Source organism: Cynocephalus volans, chromosome 13 (genome assembly GCF_027409185.1).
Source record: "Cynocephalus volans isolate mCynVol1 chromosome 13, mCynVol1.pri, whole genome shotgun sequence".
NCBI classification, from domain to species: Eukaryota; Metazoa; Chordata; class Mammalia; order Dermoptera; family Cynocephalidae; genus Cynocephalus; species Cynocephalus volans.
In genome coordinates, this window is record NC_084472.1 from 48,583,131 (window position 1) to 48,603,319 (window position 20,189).

At 35.4% G+C, this 20,189-nt stretch overlaps 1 protein-coding gene across 1 annotated transcript in view; it reads left to right on the forward strand.

Annotated features, from left to right (window-relative positions):
• DCC (DCC netrin 1 receptor) overlaps positions 1-20,189 on the forward strand; it is a 770,973-nt gene that overhangs the window by 548,198 nt on the left and 202,586 nt on the right. The window contains exon 15 of the mRNA XM_063076686.1: positions 11,913-12,023. Coding sequence (XP_062932756.1) covers positions 11,913-12,023 — 111 coding nt within the window. The remainder of the gene's footprint in view (positions 1-11,912; positions 12,024-20,189) is intronic.

Here is a 20,189-nt window from a genome sequence, read left to right on the forward strand (position 1 = left end):
ATAATATACAAACTATAAAGCATATAACTTACAATGAATGGATAAAGTAAACTATCACTGCAAGTGAGAATAGAAGAAGGGAACCCTTTATATATCCCTTCTCTCTACACCAAATATTCAGTAAATGTCCATTTGTAATCATAACATGCACATGCACTCACACACGCACACCCACACACACACATACCTCATAAACTCTTGTTTAGCCTTCAGTGACTTGAGAGTAACTTGCTTTTTTCACTCACATTTTTTTACCTTTTATGTCTATAAAATTTTAGCTTAATGGTGAGAGTGTTTCCAAGGTAGATTGCCAAAAATCTCATTACTTGTTTTAAATCTAGACAAAATCTCCTAGGCAAGTATTATTGCATCTAAGAGGAAATTATGGCATTCTACCTTTCTACCATGCCGTTTTAAAAGTTGTGTGTGTGTGTTTGTTGTTGTTGTTGTTGTTTGTTTTCGTTTTTGTTTTTCTGGTGAAATAATGGAAAGAAAGTAAAAATAATTGAAGTTAAAGTGAGGCCTATGTGCTCATTATACAACATGTAGTTAACTTGGAGGGAAATCACCAAAATTGAAAATTCTTGCTGAAAATATTTCAGTTCAATTCCCAGGATTTAAGATTAGCCTAGAAGAAACCCTAAGGATAATTTAATTAAAGTCTGGCTTTTTAGAGATATGAAGATTTACAGTCCTGAAACTTTCTTGTCATTTCCTTTTCCCCTCAAATGAAAAAGATGAAAAATATTTAAAAAAAGAAAACTTCTTTTGACAAAACAATTAAAGGATGAGCATTCCAATAGAAAACCTGAGGATTCACGTTCAATTCACAGAACTATAAATGGCCAATAAACATAATAAAAATGTTTAATCTCATTAATAAATAGAGAGATGCAAATGAAAACAAAAGTGAAATAGCACTTTTCTTTGATTAAAGTAATAAAGATAAAAATGAATGATGATACCTTATTCTGGAAAGCATATGAGAAACGTAAACTCTCATGTACTGCTTATGATACAGAAAATTTCTAGAATCTGTCTGCAAAGTAGTGTGTAGATAATTGTTATATACAGATGTATATATGTGTGTGTATGTGAATGCACATGTGTGTGTATATATTTTTCTTCATAAAGATATGACCCAGGTTTCCAACTTCTAGGAGTTTATCCTAGGTAGTGGTTATGTTTTTTTTTTTTGTTTTTTTTTTTCAAAGTTTTAAACTATAGACATGTTCATTGGAACATTACCTTAAAAGCAAATAATTTTTAAAAAGCCTAAATATCAACCTTTAGGAAGTTACTTAGAAAATTCAGACACAATCATATTGTGGAATACTGTACATCTATTAAAAATGGTGTAGGTTAAACTATTAAATCACATGTTAAATATTTAAAATATGGTTTTAATAACTCAGTTCTAAATTAGTATTAGTGTATGAGTTCACATTAATAAAGAAAATGAATCCATTTAAAATTATTTAAACCAATATACGCCAAAATATTAATACTGAGCGATGCTTGCTTCTGCAACAATATGTATTTTTAATTGCATATGTAAAGTAGAAAACAAATAAAAGACTCTGATGGCATATTGTGACTTTTGATTACCTAAATTGAAGATGTCCTCCCACTAAAGCTAATTCTCTATCATCTGAACAGCTAAGAAGGGTATGGTCCAGAAAGTAAATGAATAATATGGCCAACAGAATTTTTTGGTGTGAATTGCTTAGTACTTCTGAGTTATTTTGTCAAATGGAATTTAACACATTCAGCTCAGTATTATCAAACCAAGATTCTGACTCCTTAGACACAGAATTTTAGGACATTCTCTCTGAAGAAGGTAAAATCATTAGAGAGAGAGACAGAGAGAGAACAGCAAGTATTAGCCTTTTCACTATCAAAAATCCTGTATTAGTCCTAGGACTGCCGTAACAAATTATCATAAACTTGGTGACTTAAAACAACAGAAATTTGTTCTCAGTTTATTCAGGAGGCCAGAAACCTGAAATCAAGATGTTGACAGTACTGGTTCCTTCTGGAGGCTCCGGGAAAGAATCCATCCCATGCCTCTGCCCTAAGGTCTGCTGGTTGCCTACAGTCTTTGTCATTCCTTGGCTAATAGATGCGCTGCTCCAATCTCTGCCTCCATGTTTGCATCAGCTTCCTCTCTGTGCATGCCTGTGTTCTCTCCTCTTCTAATAAGGACACCAATCAGCAGACATAGGCCCCACCCTAAGTCCAGGATGATTTCATCTAGATATCCTTAATTAACTATATCTATTAGTTAGAACCTATTTCCAAGTAAGGTCACATGCTGATGTTCCAGGTATTCAAGAATTTTGGGAGGACATTATTCAACCCACTATAGACTTTGGTAATTGTTTTTTTTAATTTTTTCCTCATTTTGAGTTGAATCCTCTAGTAAACTTTACTTATTCAAAAATAAATAATTCAGTTCTACATTTGTATTCATCTAAAATATGTGTGATAATTAGCACTTCTTTTTTATTGGTAATGAATATTCATGAGATACAAAGCTGATCGTCACCCCTCAGGCCCAAGATATGATGGCCAGACTCTTGCTGGCAGCATACCAATTAGCACAAATAGCATTTGTACCCCAAGTCCCCCATCCAATTAGCCCCAACCTCCGTCCTTCTCCCCCTTTCCCACCCACTCCACTTTGTAGCCCAAAGAATGTTCTCTCCCTCTGCAATGCCAATGCACTGCTGTGGTCTGTCTTTCCTTCCTTCTTTCTCTCTTAGCTCCCACATAGGAGTGAGTACATGTGATATTTATCCCTCTGTGCTTTGCTTATTTCACTCAATGTAAGTTTCTCCAGGCTCATCCATGTTGTTGTGAATGGGAGAATTTCATTCTTTTTTATGGATGAGTAGTATTCCGTGGTTTATATATACCACATTTTCCTTATCCAGTAATCCATCAATGGACAGTTGTTGGCTCCATGTCTTAGCTATTGTAAACAGACCTGCAATGAACATGGGAGTGCAGGTATCCCTTCAACATGATGATTTCCATTCTTCTGTGCATATACCCAGAAGTGGGATTGCTGTATCATATGGAAGATCTCTCTGTAGTTGTTTGAGTAACCTCCATACTGTTTTCCATAGTGGTTGTGCTAATTTACAGTCCCACCAACAGTGTAGCAGGGTTTCCTTCTCTCCAAACCCTCGCCAGCATTTGTTATTCACCATCTCTTTGATTATAGCCAGTCTAACTGGGGTGAGGTGATATCTCGATGTAGTTTTAATTTGCATTTCCCTGATATAACTAGTGATGTTGAACATTTTTTCATGTACCTGTTGGCCAATTGTATGTCTTCCTTTGAAAACTGTCTATTCAGCTCCTTTGCCCATTTTTTAATTGGGTAGGAGAAAAATTTTGCTAAGTATGCATCTGACAAGGAATTAATATCCATGATATACAAGAAACTCTAGCACTTCTAATAAGCATGGGGTAACCCATCACCACTCTGGTTTATTATCACTCCAGCCAAGAGCAAAGAAATGGGATGAATTAATTACTTTGTTATTGGGAATAGCTCACAAATGCCCATTTTCATCTTCATAGATTTGTGGAAATCTGTATCACAAATTTGAAGCCTTTATTCATAGTGTTACTTCTTCATTTCCTGAGTTATAAAAATGAATCCTGATTTTATTGCAAAAAAAACCCACACATACTCCTTTTTAATTTCAACTCAGGTAATAAAAACTGTTAGAGAATAATGTCATACCCTTAAAAAATTGAAATCAAGCCTTGCAAAGCCTTTGCCTTCTTGTCTCCTGCACTGTAACTTGGCTTCAGAAACACCTGCTGCATTTCTAGACCTTATGGAAATGTCTTCAATGCTACAAAGCATTAAGGAACTAGGAAGTACTACATACTAATAGATTGGCTGTTGTTCAGACTTGTCTCCAGCATATATCTAGTAACTTATACACTTTGTAGTAAACAGAAGCAATTGATTTTCCACATAAATCTGTAGCACTGTAAATGTACAGGACTTGACCCCATGTTTTCAATGCCTCTAAGATGCACAGATATATTGATTTGGCTTAGAAAACTGGAATGCCAGAGTGCTTCATTGGTATGACATAACTATTCAGGTGTAGAGACTCAAACATTTTTTTCCTACAATCTCCTGTTTGTTAGACAGGTGTTTTTTGTTGTGTCTGTTTTTTACTAGTATAATGAGACATCTGCAATAACAAAGTAATTCAGAGTTATAACAAGGATTTTAAATCGCTATCAGTTTTATTGTGGGAACCCATGTCAACTAAATTTTGAAGTGTTGTTTTTAACTTCGAGTGCTCTTCAGAGAAGGTTGTTTGGAATGGAATTTAAGAGTTTTCTTGTATTTCATGGCCAATATGGAATAAACATAATGATAAACATGCATTGGTATTTTATGGACTGAAAAATTGAAACATTAGCAAAATAATTTTATAACAAGGTTAACATTAGGGAAATAAAATCAAATTATTTTGTTTGAATAATGTACCATCTCTTACTATAACAAAAAAAAATATCAAAGAATTTGAAAGCATTTAGTATTAGGGACAGAAACAGAGATAATCTGCTTTCAACAATAGCATTTTTTTTCAGGTAATTCTTTTATTTATTTGTTTTTATTTATTTTTATTGGTTATGAATATTCATAGGGTGCAAAGCTGACTGTCACCACTCATTCCCAAGATGTGATGGCCAGATCCATACTGGCAGCATGCCCATTACCACATATTGTGATTATAGCCCATGTCCCCCACCCAAATAATCCTCAACATCCCTCCCCATCCTCTTTCTCTCCACTCCCCTTTTATCCCTAGGTATGCTCTCTCCCTCTGCAAGCCTAATGCACCACTGTGGTCTTTCTTTCCTTCCTTCTTTCACTCTTAGCTCCCACTTATGAGTGAGTGCATGTGGTATTTTTCCCTCTGTGCTTTGCTTATTTCATTCAACGTTTCTCCAAACTCATCCATATTGTTGCAAATGGCAGAATTTCATTGTTTTCTATGCTGCAGTAGTATTCCATGCTGTATATGTTCCACATTTTCCTTTCCAATTGTCCGTCATTGGATATTAGGTTGGTTCCATATCTTGGTCATTGTAAACAGAGCTGTGATGAACATGGTAGTGCAGGTATCTCTTTCACATGATGATTTTCATTCCTCTGGACATATACTCAGAAGTGGGATTGCTGGATCGTATAGAAGATCCACCTGTAGTTGTTTGAGGAAACTCCATACTGTTTTCCATAGTAGTTTAACTAATTTACAGTCCCACCAACAGTGTAGGAGTGTTCCCTTCTCCCCACATGCTCACCAGCATTTGTTATTCTCCATTTGTTTGATAATAGCCAGTCTATCTTGGGTGAGGTGATATCTCAATGTGGTTTTAATTTGCATTTCCCTGATAACTAGTGATGCTGAGCATTTTTTCATATATCTGTTGGCCATTTGTATGTCTTCCTTTTGAAAACTGTCTATTCAGCTCCTTTGCCCATTTTTTAATTGGGTTAATTTTTTACTGTGTAATTGTTTGAGTTCCTTATGTATTCTGGATATTAACATTCATATGGAACAACAAAAGACACAGGATAGCCAAAGCAATCCTGAGCCAAAAAAATAAAGCAGGAGGCATAACACTTCCTGACTTCAAATTATACTACAAAGCTATAGTAACCAAAACAGCATGGTACTGGCATAAAAATAAAAACTCAGATCAGTGGAGCAGAATAGAGAATCCAGAAATCACCCCTCAGGCTTACAGCCATCTAATATCGGACAAAGACAACAAAAACATACTTTGGGGAAAGACTGCCTCTTCAATAAATGGTTCTGGAAAAATTGGAAATCTATATGCAGAAGAATGAAACTGGACATGCTTCTCTCACCATATACTAAAATCAACTTGAAACGGATTTAAGTCTTAAATATAAGACCCAAAACTGTAAAATTACTAAGGGAAAATATAGGTGAAACACTTCAGGTACTAGGTCTGGGCACAGACTTTATGCACAAGAGCCTAAAAGCATGAGTAACAAAAGAAAAATTAAACAAATAGGACTATGTCAAATTAAAAAGCAAATGTTAGAATTTCGTTCTTTTTTATGGCTGAGTAGTATTCCATTGTGTATATATACCACAATTTCCTTATCCAGTCATCCATCAATGGACATTTAGGTTGATTCCATCACCTAGCTACTGTAAATAGGACTAAAATAAACATGGGAGTGCAGGTGTCCTTTCAACCTGATGTTTTCCAATCCCCTGGATATATCCCCAGTAGGGGGATTGCTGGATCATATGGAAGATCTATCTGTAGTTCTTTAAAGAATCTCCATGCTGTTCTCCATAAGAGACAGACAGAAAGAAAGAAACAACAATCACAGTAGTGGGCTGAACTTTTAGAATACTAGAGGTGGAAAAGGGGAGGAGAGGGGAGAGAGATAGGGGCTAATGAAGAGTTGGTCAACAGACACAAAGAATGATTGCATATTGTAATGATGAATAAACTAATTATATGGATCTAACCACCACACATTCTCCCAATTATTGAAAATCAACATCAACGTTGTACCCCACATATATGTATAATAAAAAATAAAATAAATAAAAACAAAAAATAAAAAGCTTCTGCACAGCAAAGGAAACAATCAACAGAATGAAATGACAACCTACAGAGTGGAGAAAAATTTTGCTAACTATGCATCTGACAAGGATTAATATCCAGAATATACAGAAACAGTAGCATTTTTTACAGCTAAGAAAAGCATTGCTAGCTACTCTTCATTTAGAATCAAGCTACACTTAGAACCATCTGGGACACACACACACACACGCACACACACATTGAGCTTGAACTTTAGGGTTCTGACAAACATAGAGGAACCACACAGTTTGTCTCATCTAAATCCCTTGTTTTACGAAAAAGGTAACTGAGGTCTGGACAGTGATATTGCTAAGATCTGCTACTAGTTAAGGGAATGATCCCAAATGATTGCAGGAGTTCCCACTCCTAGTTATGTGTTCCTTGTACTACACCATGTTGTTGCCTTTAGTTCACTTTATTGTAAGTGGCTCAGGCTGTTATATTACTCTGTAAAAGATAATTGATACTAAAAATAATGTTTAAATGTATAACAACCACATAATCATTAACTGAACTTTGGCACCAGCTACTATGCTATACGGTTTATATATGATTTCGAATTTAATCTTTACATTTTTTAATTTACATATCCCCATTTTATTGATGAGAAAACTAAGGCAAAGAGAGAGGACTAGCAAGTTTTGTTAAGGTCACACAGCTCATAAGTTGTGGAACAAAAAATCAGACTTAATTCTGCCTGAATTGAAAACCTACACTTAACTCTTAAACTGTACATGATGTGTTGCTTATTATGGGCAATGAATGTGTGATTGTATACATGTATAAAGGGATAATGGAAAAATGTAGAGATGGCAAGAGATGTTTATTGAATACTAAAAAATTGAAGATTACTTTTGCAGCAAAAGAAGCTGAGTAACTCTAGAAGAGATTAAATCAAAGCTTTTCTGACCAATTTATTTTACAAATGTTATTTAATATTCCCACTACCATAGTTCAGGAAACACATCCGGAACAATGTCTATAAATACACACACGAAGAAGCATTTAATTATAGATTGGCTTCTCTTTACTCCACCCCCAGTGAATTAATAAATGAATGAATGAATAAAAGAAGTACTGAAAGATCTTTTGATATCACCTATCAGAGTTCAGTGATCCCCAAAATTGCTCAGTCGTGGTGATAGTTGCTATAACTCTTGAAGACACCCTCTCTTTCTAACAGGGTAACATTTTTTCTAAGCAAGAGAACAACTTAACTCTTTCAACTAAATTTTAAGGTGTTATTGATCTCTTAGGTTGATCCACTGTCAAAATAATGGAATCATCTGTTCTCTCCTGCCTGCCTGTTACTCAGTTCTGGACATAACCATTATAAACAGACATTCCTTGTATATATGTATAGTGCTTTACATTTGTTGCTGATAATTCCTCTTGGGTCCCAAGTTAGGCCACCTGGGCCTTTGAAAAGGACTGCATGGTCTCTAGGGCCTGGCAGGGGATAGGAGAGAGCCCAGATTCTTCATCCAAGGGCAGTCCCCGTTCTGATTAAAACACCACACAGTACCCTTGCTTAATTTCTCTGAGCCATATTATCTTTGCCTCTAAAGTGGTATTAACAATGTATTCTGTGCCAAAATCATGGTATTTAAAAATTGAGTAAGAAAATAACCCTCAAATCACTATAAAATGTTAGTTATTTTTACATCTATTAAATGCTTAATTTTATAAATTACTTTTGCAAGCAGTTTGTTATTTGATCCTCACAAGAACATTATAAAGTTGAAGCATTTATTATTGCCCAATCACTTTAGATGGGAAATTGAAATTAAAAGAGCTTTTGGTATACCTAAAACTTTCCCAACTGAGTTGGGAAACCCCTCACAGCATATAAGCAGAAATATCTGCAACCTAGAATTATGAAGCTAATGTCCAAACTGCCTCTCTGGAAAGCCAGAATTTCCGGTTCTGCTTATCACTGCATCCCACACTTATGTAGATATAGAAAAGGGTCACAGTTTTAATTTTGTTGATAAAGGTTTAATACAAAAGGCACTGAATCTGGAATCCAAAGACTTGGGGAAACATATTCTAAAAGAGGAATTCTATTTTTTTTTTTTATCTCGCTGGGTGAAACTAGCGTCTATCTGTAGGTAAATCTGCTATAACAAAGAAAATTCAGTGCAATCTAAGGAAAACCTCTTCTCACAAGCAAAAAACTGTTGGAAGTAGGTCCCTCCATTGGTGAATTTATCAGTCCAAAATTATTCCTACTTTATTTACATGGCTACTTTATTAAATCATCAGCATTATATGGGCCATTTGACTAGACATTACTTAAGATTTCCTTTAATAATGGTATTTTTATACATATTTAGTTTTTTATACTTACCCTAGCATTTATAGGTGTTTGTATTATAGCGAGATATTCCACAGCTCAGCTATACTTTAGAATAAAATACAAAATCAGAGAGTTTTTAAGGATAATATATAATACTTCCAAGAAATTTGGAAGCATTTTCAGAGTGACCTAGGGGACTAATCTATACGGGTTGTTAAAACTTCACTGCAGATGTAACAGAGATGATGATATTAAGATCTTCCCTACTGTACATGGTTGGAAGGGATGTTCTGATAAATAGCTTGGACTGGCCAGGTGAGATAAGACTTCATGGGGAAAATACTTATAAAAGAGTACATGGTCTTTAAACTACCTTTTAACGTTAACTTCGAATCATAAGCACGTTATATTTTTACTCAAAACTGAATTAATTATTCTGCCAAATCCTAAATTCAAAATATATATATCAAAATTTTGCAAAATTACAAGGAGAAATTTGCATGTCTATTATATAGTGAGAGATTTTAACTAATGACTATTAAAAACTGATATATTCTCTGCATAGATCATCACTTATTTAAAGTACAATGATTGGAACAGAATATAGGGCATTCAAAAATTTTCCATTTGTATGTCCAAAATATTGCATTTGATAAAATGGTATATCAGTTAGAATTCAACCAGAGAGAGAGAGAGATCCAGTAGGAGTTACATAAAACAAGATTTATTGCAAGGAATTGACTTAAATGATTGTTACAGCTGGCTTGGCTAGGCAACTCCAAAATCCACAAGATAGGCCATCAGGAAGGGCAGGCTGGAATTCTCAAATTGAAAGTGAAATGAGCAGGAGAAGTTTCTTCTTCAGGAAGCCTTAACTCTGCTCTTAAGGCCTTTTACCTGGTTGAATCTGGCCCACTCAGATTGCATACAACAATATCCCCTACTTATAGACATGAAAATCAACTTCAATGTATATTGCAAAGTTAAAATTTAAAAAAATAATAATAAATAAATAAAAATAAACAACAACAACAACAACAAAAAAAACTAAATGAGGATTTTAGCCCCATCCACAAAGCACCTTCACAGCAGCACTTCAACTGGTGTTTGAATAACTGGATACTGTAGCCTCACCAAGTTATACTTAAAACTGACCATTGCAGGTGGTATTTCAAGTCAGTTAGTGGAAACAGTATTGACATAATTGAATATTCATTTTGAAGAAAAATAAAGTTAAATTTCTTCATAATACAAAGAGTACATTCTTGATGGATTGAAATTCTATTTCAGACAAGACCACTATGAAAGTCATGAGCTACAATGATTAGGTAAGCGTTTCTTCCCAGAGTTCTATCCCTATTAATTTTTTAATTTCCCAGAAGAGCTCCGTAATTCTTCTGCCTCAGTAATCATCAATGGTGCCTATGAAAGGGTGAAAAATGTTAAATACCAGATCAATTCCACGTTAACAAATTGAAGTGAGGACAAGTCTACTCGAGGGATGACAAAGGTCTTATGTTCAAAAGCATTTCTTTGCCACCTTGTTGATGATATTTAATGTTGTATTGTAACCTAATATTTCCTTTATGGTAAGTACTGCTGTTCCCAATTAGTTTTAGTAGATATTTCGAGGGCTGTTTTTTGTGTGTATGGCACAGTTGTGGGCGCTCTGGATATAAATTAAAACACCAGTAATAACAAAGACAACAGCAGCACCAACAACATTCTCAGTACATGTGTTCATGGAAATTCTAGTCCATTTTATAAAATTAGAAGCTTCTTCAGAAGACACTATTTTGAGTTATAGATCCCTTTATGTGGGTGAATTTGTCAAATCGTTTCCTCTAATAGTACTATTTATTGAAGGCAACTGTCCCTTGACATTAACTAGTCCTTTCTAACTTTATCAGCTAAAACATAATCTCCTATTAGCAGTAAGTGTAATTCCCGAGTACTACGTACTTATTTTCCTACGCAAAAATCTATAAATATGTAACTTTGCACATGATATAAGCATCATGTATACAATAATTTATTTTATTTATACTTTTTTTCTTGGCAACAAATGTTTTTGCTATTTCAGATTAGTGGGGGGGGAAAGGCATTAGATTTCTATTTTTATCAGGGTTGTTCAATTTGAATTTTAAGGTTTGGGCAGTTTAAGCTGAGTTTTCAATGTGTCAGAAATGTCATACGATCTTTTTAAACAAATATTATTTGTCTTATAATAACATCATGCCAATGATCTACTTTGAGATTTAGGTGAGAGAAAAGTTATTTACTCTAATCAGACTAATGATCCACAGGGCTTCTCTAGTCTACCTGTATTCTCTGTGCTCTCTAAAACAAGCCCTAATGTTACTGTACACAAAATGACATGTCCAAGTTATCATAGTGGTTGGCTTTCTTCATCTCTGGTATGCAAGCTGATATAAAACAAACTATGCTAGAAATACAGTTTCAAGAAGTGAAAACCCTAATATTTTCTGCTGAAGTGCGGTGGGTTTTGATTCTTCTTTCTTGGCCAAAAGAAAACATAATCACTGACCTTGAATGACTGATGGAGACACAAATTTTTAAATTGACTGCTCTTGATTTATAGGCAGGGCTCTTCTGAACAGTGAGGAAAAATGGCCCTTGCTATTTTTGATTATTTCTTCATCATTCATATTTTATGTTCTGCATCTGCCCTGAAGCTATTTTCAGGGATATATTTTTATAAACTGGAAAAAATTCATAAGAATATAAAAAAATAATTTGATTTCTCACTGTGATACTCCTGGTTTTTTGATCAAAGGAACAATAATTACCACAATAATCATAAACAATGCAAAGCACATCAACTATTGTTAAAATTGTGCTAAAACATTTTGGAATCCAGCCAGAAATACTTACTGTTTAGTAACTGTTTTTTTTCCTGTGGAAAATTTTTTCAAAGGCCTGGAGAAAGGAAGTCAGTACAGTTTCCAAGTGTCAGCCATGACAGTCAACGGTACTGGACCACCTTCCAACTGGTATACAGTGGAGACCCCAGAGAATGATCTAGATGGTAAGACCTTTCTCCAGTCACTATCATTCTGATTTCTATCTTCATTACCTCAGCTTTAAAGGGTCTTTTAAAAAGTTAATGAGCTCCAAGCTTGAAGAACTATATCCCTTCTATATCTTCAGATACAAAACAAGAGAAACACAGCAAAAAACATTAATAAATATAGTCTTCAACGATGCCATATAAAAGGTTGCTACTCCACAAATGGAGTAGCATTAATTATGCACTAATTATGGTCCTCATAACATGTTACTTTTTTTCAGGATATGATATAAGACGTATTTCTATTTATTTTATTTTGAATAATTGGTTATAACCATTTTCTTCACAAGAAAGAATTACTGCAATTTCCTATAGTAATCATGAAATATAATTATATTACATAGCTTTTTGTACTCTTATGATATTTCTAAAACACATCAATATATTTTTTTGATTTGCTTATGATATCATCATTAATATTTGATACTACATTTTCTTGGTAAAAGGACAACTCACTTTCTTTGCTTAATTGATAACTGTCTGGAGACATTCATGGATGAAATATTAAACAGATATGATGTTGACGGGAGAGGGGAAGAGGAAAGGGGAAAGAGGAATTGGTTAAGGGACATGAAAATCAACTACATTGTATATTGATAAAATAAAACAAAATAAAAAGAAAATTACAGTACACTAAATTAAAAAACATATACGTAAAATAAAATTCATGTGAAATTCATATATATGTAAATTAAATATAAGCAGAATCTTCAAAACTTGCAGATGAGAAATTGTTCTTGAAATAAAAACATCATGATTAAATCAAAAAATAAAATTCAAGAGAAACGGGTAAAGGAAGCAACAGGAAAAAAAGTCTAAATAGTAAAACAGAAATATACAAATGAAAGTTACACATGCGAGCAGTAGAAATTTATGAAAATGAGATCCATGTGGAAACAAAATAAGTTATGATCAGAATACTTAAAGCTAGGAGATCAAAACTGAGACCAAGAAAAAGTGGATAAAAAGATCAGGTCACATATAGTGAAATTGTGATGGCACAAGATGACTGCCTAAAAATCTAATAACATTATCTTCTTCCTTAACGATAGACCTGAAATTATTCAAGTAAAAATGGAGGATAAAAATTCTATATCCCTTCCTTTCTCTACCCCTTTTCTCTTGTTCCCCTCTCCCCTTCCTTCTCATTTTTATTATCCTAGCTCTTCTTCCATCACCCTTTCTCAAATCTTCCCTCCCTTTCTTTCTTGAATGCCTCCTTTTCTCCTTCTCCTCAGTCTTTCCTTTCTTCTCTTTCTAAATAACTCACTTTCATTCATGATTTTACTATAGTCACAGATTTGGTTTTACTAAAATAATGATGGTGACAGTAAAATAATCACCAGATGATATTTCCACAGTAACAATAATGACTACCATGTGACAGCATATTAATCCAAAGAATATTTATAGAAAACTTACTAAGCATCAGGCACTGTGCTTAGCTCTGTGGATACAATAATAAAGAAGAAAGACATGGTCTTTTTTTGATGGAACTTAAAGTAAAGCAAAGAAAGACATTTTAGGTGTAGTCACAGGAAATTGTCATTGTTATACTTCAAACTTAGTTGCATATTTGCAGTATGCTATTGTTCAACATGGAATAAATAGTTGAGTAGATAGATGGATAGACAGGTAACTGGTTATACAGACAGACGTATGGAAGGTTTCAAGGATGAATAAGAATTGGAGTTTGTATACTTGTTCTTTATTCTCTCATCTACCCTATGGAGTATATATTATTAGCTTTATTTTAAAAAAGAGTCACTTAAGCTAAGGAAATTTTACTAACTTGATCAAGTCAGCTACTAATTGTGGAGCTGGAACTCAAGACAGGTTTCATGACTTGAGGTCCACTGCAGGGGATCAGAGCAAAGCCTCCACTAATCCCATAGAATAGACCCAGAGACAATGAAGACAGAAATTCAAGATAAATAATTCCAAGAAATGAGATCATATTTATTCAGACCTACATGGATATATCTCTTATTGGAAGGAGTGAAAATAAATGGAACAGAAGTGCTGAAGTTCCTGTAAGATATCCAGAATGAAAGGGCCTCTCCACTTGACTTACATGTTCTTTCTCCTCACTGTGTATGACTCACCATCTAAGTGGAACCAAGATACAAGACCACAGCTTCTTAGATGCCTTAGATGACACATTTGCTTTACACGTAATCTAAATATAACCTAATTCACACATCTATTTTAATTAATAACTTATATGCCATGCTCATGAGTAGAGTCTCGATAAATGCTTAATTGTATTTGTTTTTTTTGTTTTGTTTTGTTTTGTTTTAATTAATTAATTTATTTATTTATTTATTTTAATTTTATTTTGTCGATATACATTGTGGCTGATTATTGCTCCCCATCACCAAAACCTCCCTCCCTTCTCCCTCCCGCCCTCCCCCCCAACAATGTCCTTTCTGTTTGCTTGTCGTATTAACTTCAAATAATTGTGGTTGTTATATCTTCCCCCCCCCGGTTTGTGTGTGTGTGTGTGTGTGTGTGAATTTATATATTAATTTTTAGCTCCCACCAATAAGTGAGAACATGTGGTATTTCTCTTTCTGTGCCTGACTTGTTTCACTTAATATAATTCTCTCAAGGTCCATCCATGTTGTTGCAAATGGCAGTATTTCATTCGTTTTTATAGCTGAGTAGTATTCCATTGTGTAGATGTACCACATTTTCCGTATCCACTCATCTGATGATGGGCATTTGGGCTGGTTCCAACTCCTGGCTATTGTAAAGAGTGCTGCGATAAACATTGGGAAACAGGTATACCTTCGACTTGATGATTTCCATTCCTCTGGGTATATTCCCAACAGTGGGATAGCTGGGTCGTACGGTAGATCTATCTGCAATTGTTTGAGGAACCTCCATACCATTTTCCATAGAGGCTGCACAATTTTGCAGTCCCACCAACAATGTATGAGAGTTCCTTTTTCTCCGCAGCCTCGCCAGCACTTATCGTTCATAGTCTTTTGGATTTTAGCCATCCTAACTGGGGTTAGATGGTATCTCAATGTGGTTTTGATTTGCATTTCCCGGATGCTGAGTGATGTTGAGCATTTTTTCATATGTCTGTTGGCCATTTGGATATCTTCCTTAGAGAAATGCCTATTTAGCTCTTTTGCCCATTTTTTAATTGGGTTGCTTGTTTTCTTCTTGTACAGTTGTTTTGAGTTCCTTATATATTCTGGATATTAATCCTTTGTCAGAAATATATTTTGCAAATATTTTCTCCCCCTCTGTTGGTTGTCTTTTAACTCTTTTAATTGTTTCTTTTGCTGTGCAGAAGCTTTTTAGTTTGATATAATCTCATTTGTTTATTTTTCCTTTGGTTGCCCGTGCTTTTGGGGTCGTATTCATGAAGTCTGTGCCCAGTCCTATTTCCTGAAGTGTTTCTCCTATGTTTTCTTTAAGAAGTTTTATTGTTTCAGGGTGTATATTTAAATCCTTAATCCATTTTGAGTTGATTTTAGTATACGGTAAGAGGTATGGATCTAGTTTCATTCTCCTGCATATGGATATCCAGTTATCCCAGCACCATTTGCTGAAGAGGCAGTCCCTTCGCCACTGAATAGGCTTGGTGCCTTTGTCAAAGATCAGCTGACAGTAAGTGTGTGGGTTGATTTCTGGATTCTCTATTCTATTCCATTGGTCAGTGTGTCTGTTTTTATGCCAGTACCATACTGTTTTGGTTATTATAGCTTTGTAGTATAGCTTAAAGTCAGGTAGTGTTATGCCTCCAGCTTTATTTTTTTTTGCTCAGCATTGCTTTGGCTATGCGTGGTCTTTTATTGTTCCATATAAATGTCTGAATAGTTTTTTCCATTTCTGAGAAAAATGTCTTTGGAATTTTGATGGGGATTGCATTGAATTTGTATATCACTTTGGGTAGTATGGACATTTTCACTATGTTGATTCCTCCAATCCAAGAGCATGGGATATCTTTCCATCTTCTTGTATCCTCTCTAATTTCTCTCAGCAGTGGTTTGTAGTTCTCATTATAGAGATTTTTCACCTCCTTGGTTAACTCAATTCTTAAGTATTTTATTTTTTTGGTGGCTATTGTAAATGGGCAGGCTTTCTTGATTTCTCTTTCTGCATGTTCACTATTGGAGAAAAGAAATGCTACTGATTTTTGTGTGTTGATTTTGTATCCTGCTACTGTGCTGAAATCATTTATCAATTCCAACAGTTTTTTTGTAGAGGTTTTAGGCTGTTCGATATATAGGATCATGTCATCTGCAAACAGGGACAGTTTGACTTCATCTTTTCCAATCTGGATGACCTTTATTTCCTTCTCTTCTCTGATTGCTCTGGCTAGTACTTCCAACACTATGTTGAATAGGAGTGGTGAGAGTGGGCATCCTTGTCTAGTTCCTGTTCTTAAAGGAAAAGCTTTCAGCTTTTGCCCATTCAGGATGATATTGGCAGTGGGTTTGGCATATATGGCTTTAATTATGTTGAGATACTTTCCCTCTATACCTAACTTATAGAGGGTCTTTGTCATGAATGAGTGCTGAACTTTATCAAATGCTTTTTCAGCATCTATAGAGATGATCATATGGTCCTTGTGTTTGAGTTTATTAATATGGTGTATCACATTTATTGATTTGCGTATGTTGAACCAACCTTGCATCCCTGGGATGAATCCCACTTGATCATGATGAAGAATTTTACATATGTGTTGCTGTATTCTGTTTGCTAGTATTTTAGTGAGGATTTTTGCATCTATATTCATCAAGGATATTGGCCTGTAGTTTTCTTTTTTGGTTATATCTTTACCTGGTTTTGGTATCAGGATGATGTTTGCTTCATAGAATGAGTTTGGGAGATTTGCGTCCGTTTCAATCTTTTGGAATAGTTTGTAAAGAATCGGTGTCAATTCCTGTCTGAATGTTTGGTAAAATTCTGCTGTGAACCCATCTGGTCCTGGGCTTTTCTTTGTTGGGAGCCTTCTGATAACAGCTTCAATCTCCTTTATTGTTATTGGTCTGTTCAAATTTTCTACATCTTCACGGTTCAGATTTGGGAGCTTGTGTGTGTCCAGAAATTTATCCATTTCCTCCAGATTTTCAAATTTGTTGGCGTATATTTGTTTATAGTAGTCTCGAATGATTCCTTGTATTTCAGATGAATCAGTTGTAATATCGCCTTTTTCATTTCTAATTTTTGTTATTTGAGTCTTCTCTCTTCTTTTTTTTGTTAGCCATGCTAATGGTTTGTCAATTTTATTTATCTTTTCAAAAAACCAACTTTTTGATTCGTTGATCTTTTGAATTGTTTTTTGGTTTTCAATTTCATTCAGTTCTGCTCTGATCTTAATGATTTCTTTCCGTCTGCTAACTTTAGGATTGGATTGTTCTTGTTTTTCTAGTTCTTTAAGGTGAAGTGTTAGGTTGTTCACTTGCCATCTTTCTATTCTTCTGAAGTAAGCGATTAATGCAATAAATTTTCCCCTCAATACTGCTTTTGCAGTATCCCACAGGTTTTGGTATGATGTATCATTGTTTTCATTAGTTTCAGTAAATTTTTTGATTTCCTGCTTGATTTCTTCTTGGACCCATATGTCATTAAGTAGAATGCTGTTTAATTTCCATGTGTTTGTATAGTTTCCAGAGTTTCGTTTGTTATTAATTTCTAGTTTTAATCCATTGTGGTCTGAGAAGATACATGGGATAATTCCAATTTTTTTGAATTTATTGAGACTTGATTTGTGACCTAATATGTGATCTATCCTGGAGAATGATCCATGTGCTGATGAGAAGAATGAATATTCTGAGGTTGTTGGGTGGAATGTTCTGTAGATATCTGCCAATTCCAATTGGTCTAGAGTCTTGTTTAGATCTTGTGTTTCTCTACTGATTCTTTGCCTAGATGATCTGTCTAATATTGACAGTGGGGTGTACAGGTCCCCTGCTATTATGGTATTAGTGTCTATTTCCTTCTTTAGGTCTAATAGAGTTTGTTTTATAAATCTGGCTGCTCCAACATTGGGTGCATACATATTTATGATTGTTATGTCTTCTTGATGGATCAGTCCTTTTATCATTAAGTAGTGTCCCTCATTGTCTCTTTTTATGGTTTTTAGTTTAAAGTCTATTTTGTCAGATATAAGAATAGCTACTCCAGCTCGTTTTTCTTTTCTGTTTCCATGGTAAATCTTTTTCCATCCTTTCACTCTTAGTCTGTGTGAATCTTTATGGGTGAGGTGGGTCTCTTGTAGGCAGCATATAGTTGGGTCCTGCTTTTTGATCCAGTCAGCCAGTCTGTGTCTTTTAATTGGGGAATTTAAGCCTTTTACATTAGGAGTTGTTATTGAAAGGTGTTGATTTATTCCTAGCATTTTATTGGTTGTTTGGTTGTCTTAGGTGTCTTTTGTTCCTTGCTTTCTGATTTACTGTTTGTTTTCTGTGTTTGTTGGTTCCTTAGGTTATAGATAGTGTTTTTGTTAGCTTGTTTTCTCTTCATGAATGCCATTTTTATTATACTAGCGGGTTTAGATTTTTCTTGGGTTTTTATGACAGTGGTAGTTATTTTTCAGGAACCAAACCCAGTACTTCCTTGAGGATTTCTTGTAAGGGTGGTCGTGTGGTAGTGAACTCCCGCAGTTTTTGTTTGTCTGAGAAATATACTTTTTGCCCCTCATTTCGGAAGGATAGCCTTGCAGGGTAGATTATTCTTGGCTGGCAATCTTTGTCTTTTAGTATTTTGAAAATTTCATCCCATTCCTTTCTAGCTTTTAGGGTTTGTGCTGAAAAGTCTGATGTTAGCCTGATTGGGGCTCCCTTATAGGTGATTTGACGCTTCTCTCTTCCAGCTTTTAAGATTCTCTCTTTGTCTCTGAGTTTTGCCAATTTGACTATGACATGTCTTGGAGAAGGTCTTTTTGGGTTGAATACATTTGGAGATCATTGAGCTTCCTGGAACTGAAGATCTGTGACTTTTCCTATACCTGGGAAGTTTTCTGCCACTATTTTGTTGAATATGTTTTCAATGGAATCTCCATTTTCCTCCCTTTCTGGAATACCCATGACTCGGATATTTGATCGCTTATGAATGTCTGATATCTCTCTGATTTTCTTCAATGTCCTTGATTCTTTTTTCTTTCTTTTTGTCTGCTTGTGTTATTTCAAACAGCCCATCTTCAAGTTCAGAGGTTCTCTCTTCAACTTCGACAAGCCTGCTGGTTAAACTCTCCGTTGTGTTTTTTATTTCGCTGAATAACTTCTTCAGTTCAGCAAGTTCTGCTACATTTTTTTTCAGGACATTGATTTCCTTGTACATTTCCTCTTTCAGATCCTGTATACTTTTCCTCATTTCATCATGATGTCTAGCTGAGTTTTCTTGTATCTCATTCAGTTTCCTTAGAATTATCACTCGAAATTCCTTATCAGTTATTTCAAGGGCTTCTTGTTCTATAGGATCTAGAGTTTGAGATTTATTAACTTTTGGTGGTGTACTTTCTTGATTTTTTGTATTTCTGGTATCTTTTTTTTGGTGTTTATTCATTGTGGCAGGGGGTTTCACAGTCCACCGGTTTGAGACTAATGACTAACTAGGATGTTGCTGTGGTTGCCAATTTCATATGGCTCCCTCCGTGACTGCTCAGTTGGCCTCTAGTGCCTTGTGTGTGTGGTTGCCTCGGGTCTTGGGCTTCTCCGGGGAGCCACCTTTCTGGTCAGCTTGGACTCTGCTGGGCTGGTGGATCACGTACTACAGGGTGTGTGATCTCTGTTGAGCTTTCACTTCCTGTGCAGGACTTCTCCCTGTTCCGTGTGCTCTGGCCCAGGCTGTTAGATCGTGCAGTGGCGACCCCACCGGGTGTGTGGTTTCTGTCGAGTCTCCGCCTCCCTGGCCACACGTCTCCCCACTCTGTGCACACTGTGCTGGGCTGGGGCATGTCTTCTGCACCCCTCGTCTATCAGCTGGGCCTTCAAGACCGTGCTCAGCACTGCCTCGCCCAGGAAGTCTACCAGGTTTCTGCTAGGCACAGACGACTGGTCTCTCTGGGTGCCTTTGTAGCACTATGTAGATCTTTCTCGGGTCTTGTTCACCTTTGTATCCCCCCAGTATAAACCGAGTCTAGCGCCCACCTGCAGCCTGGTC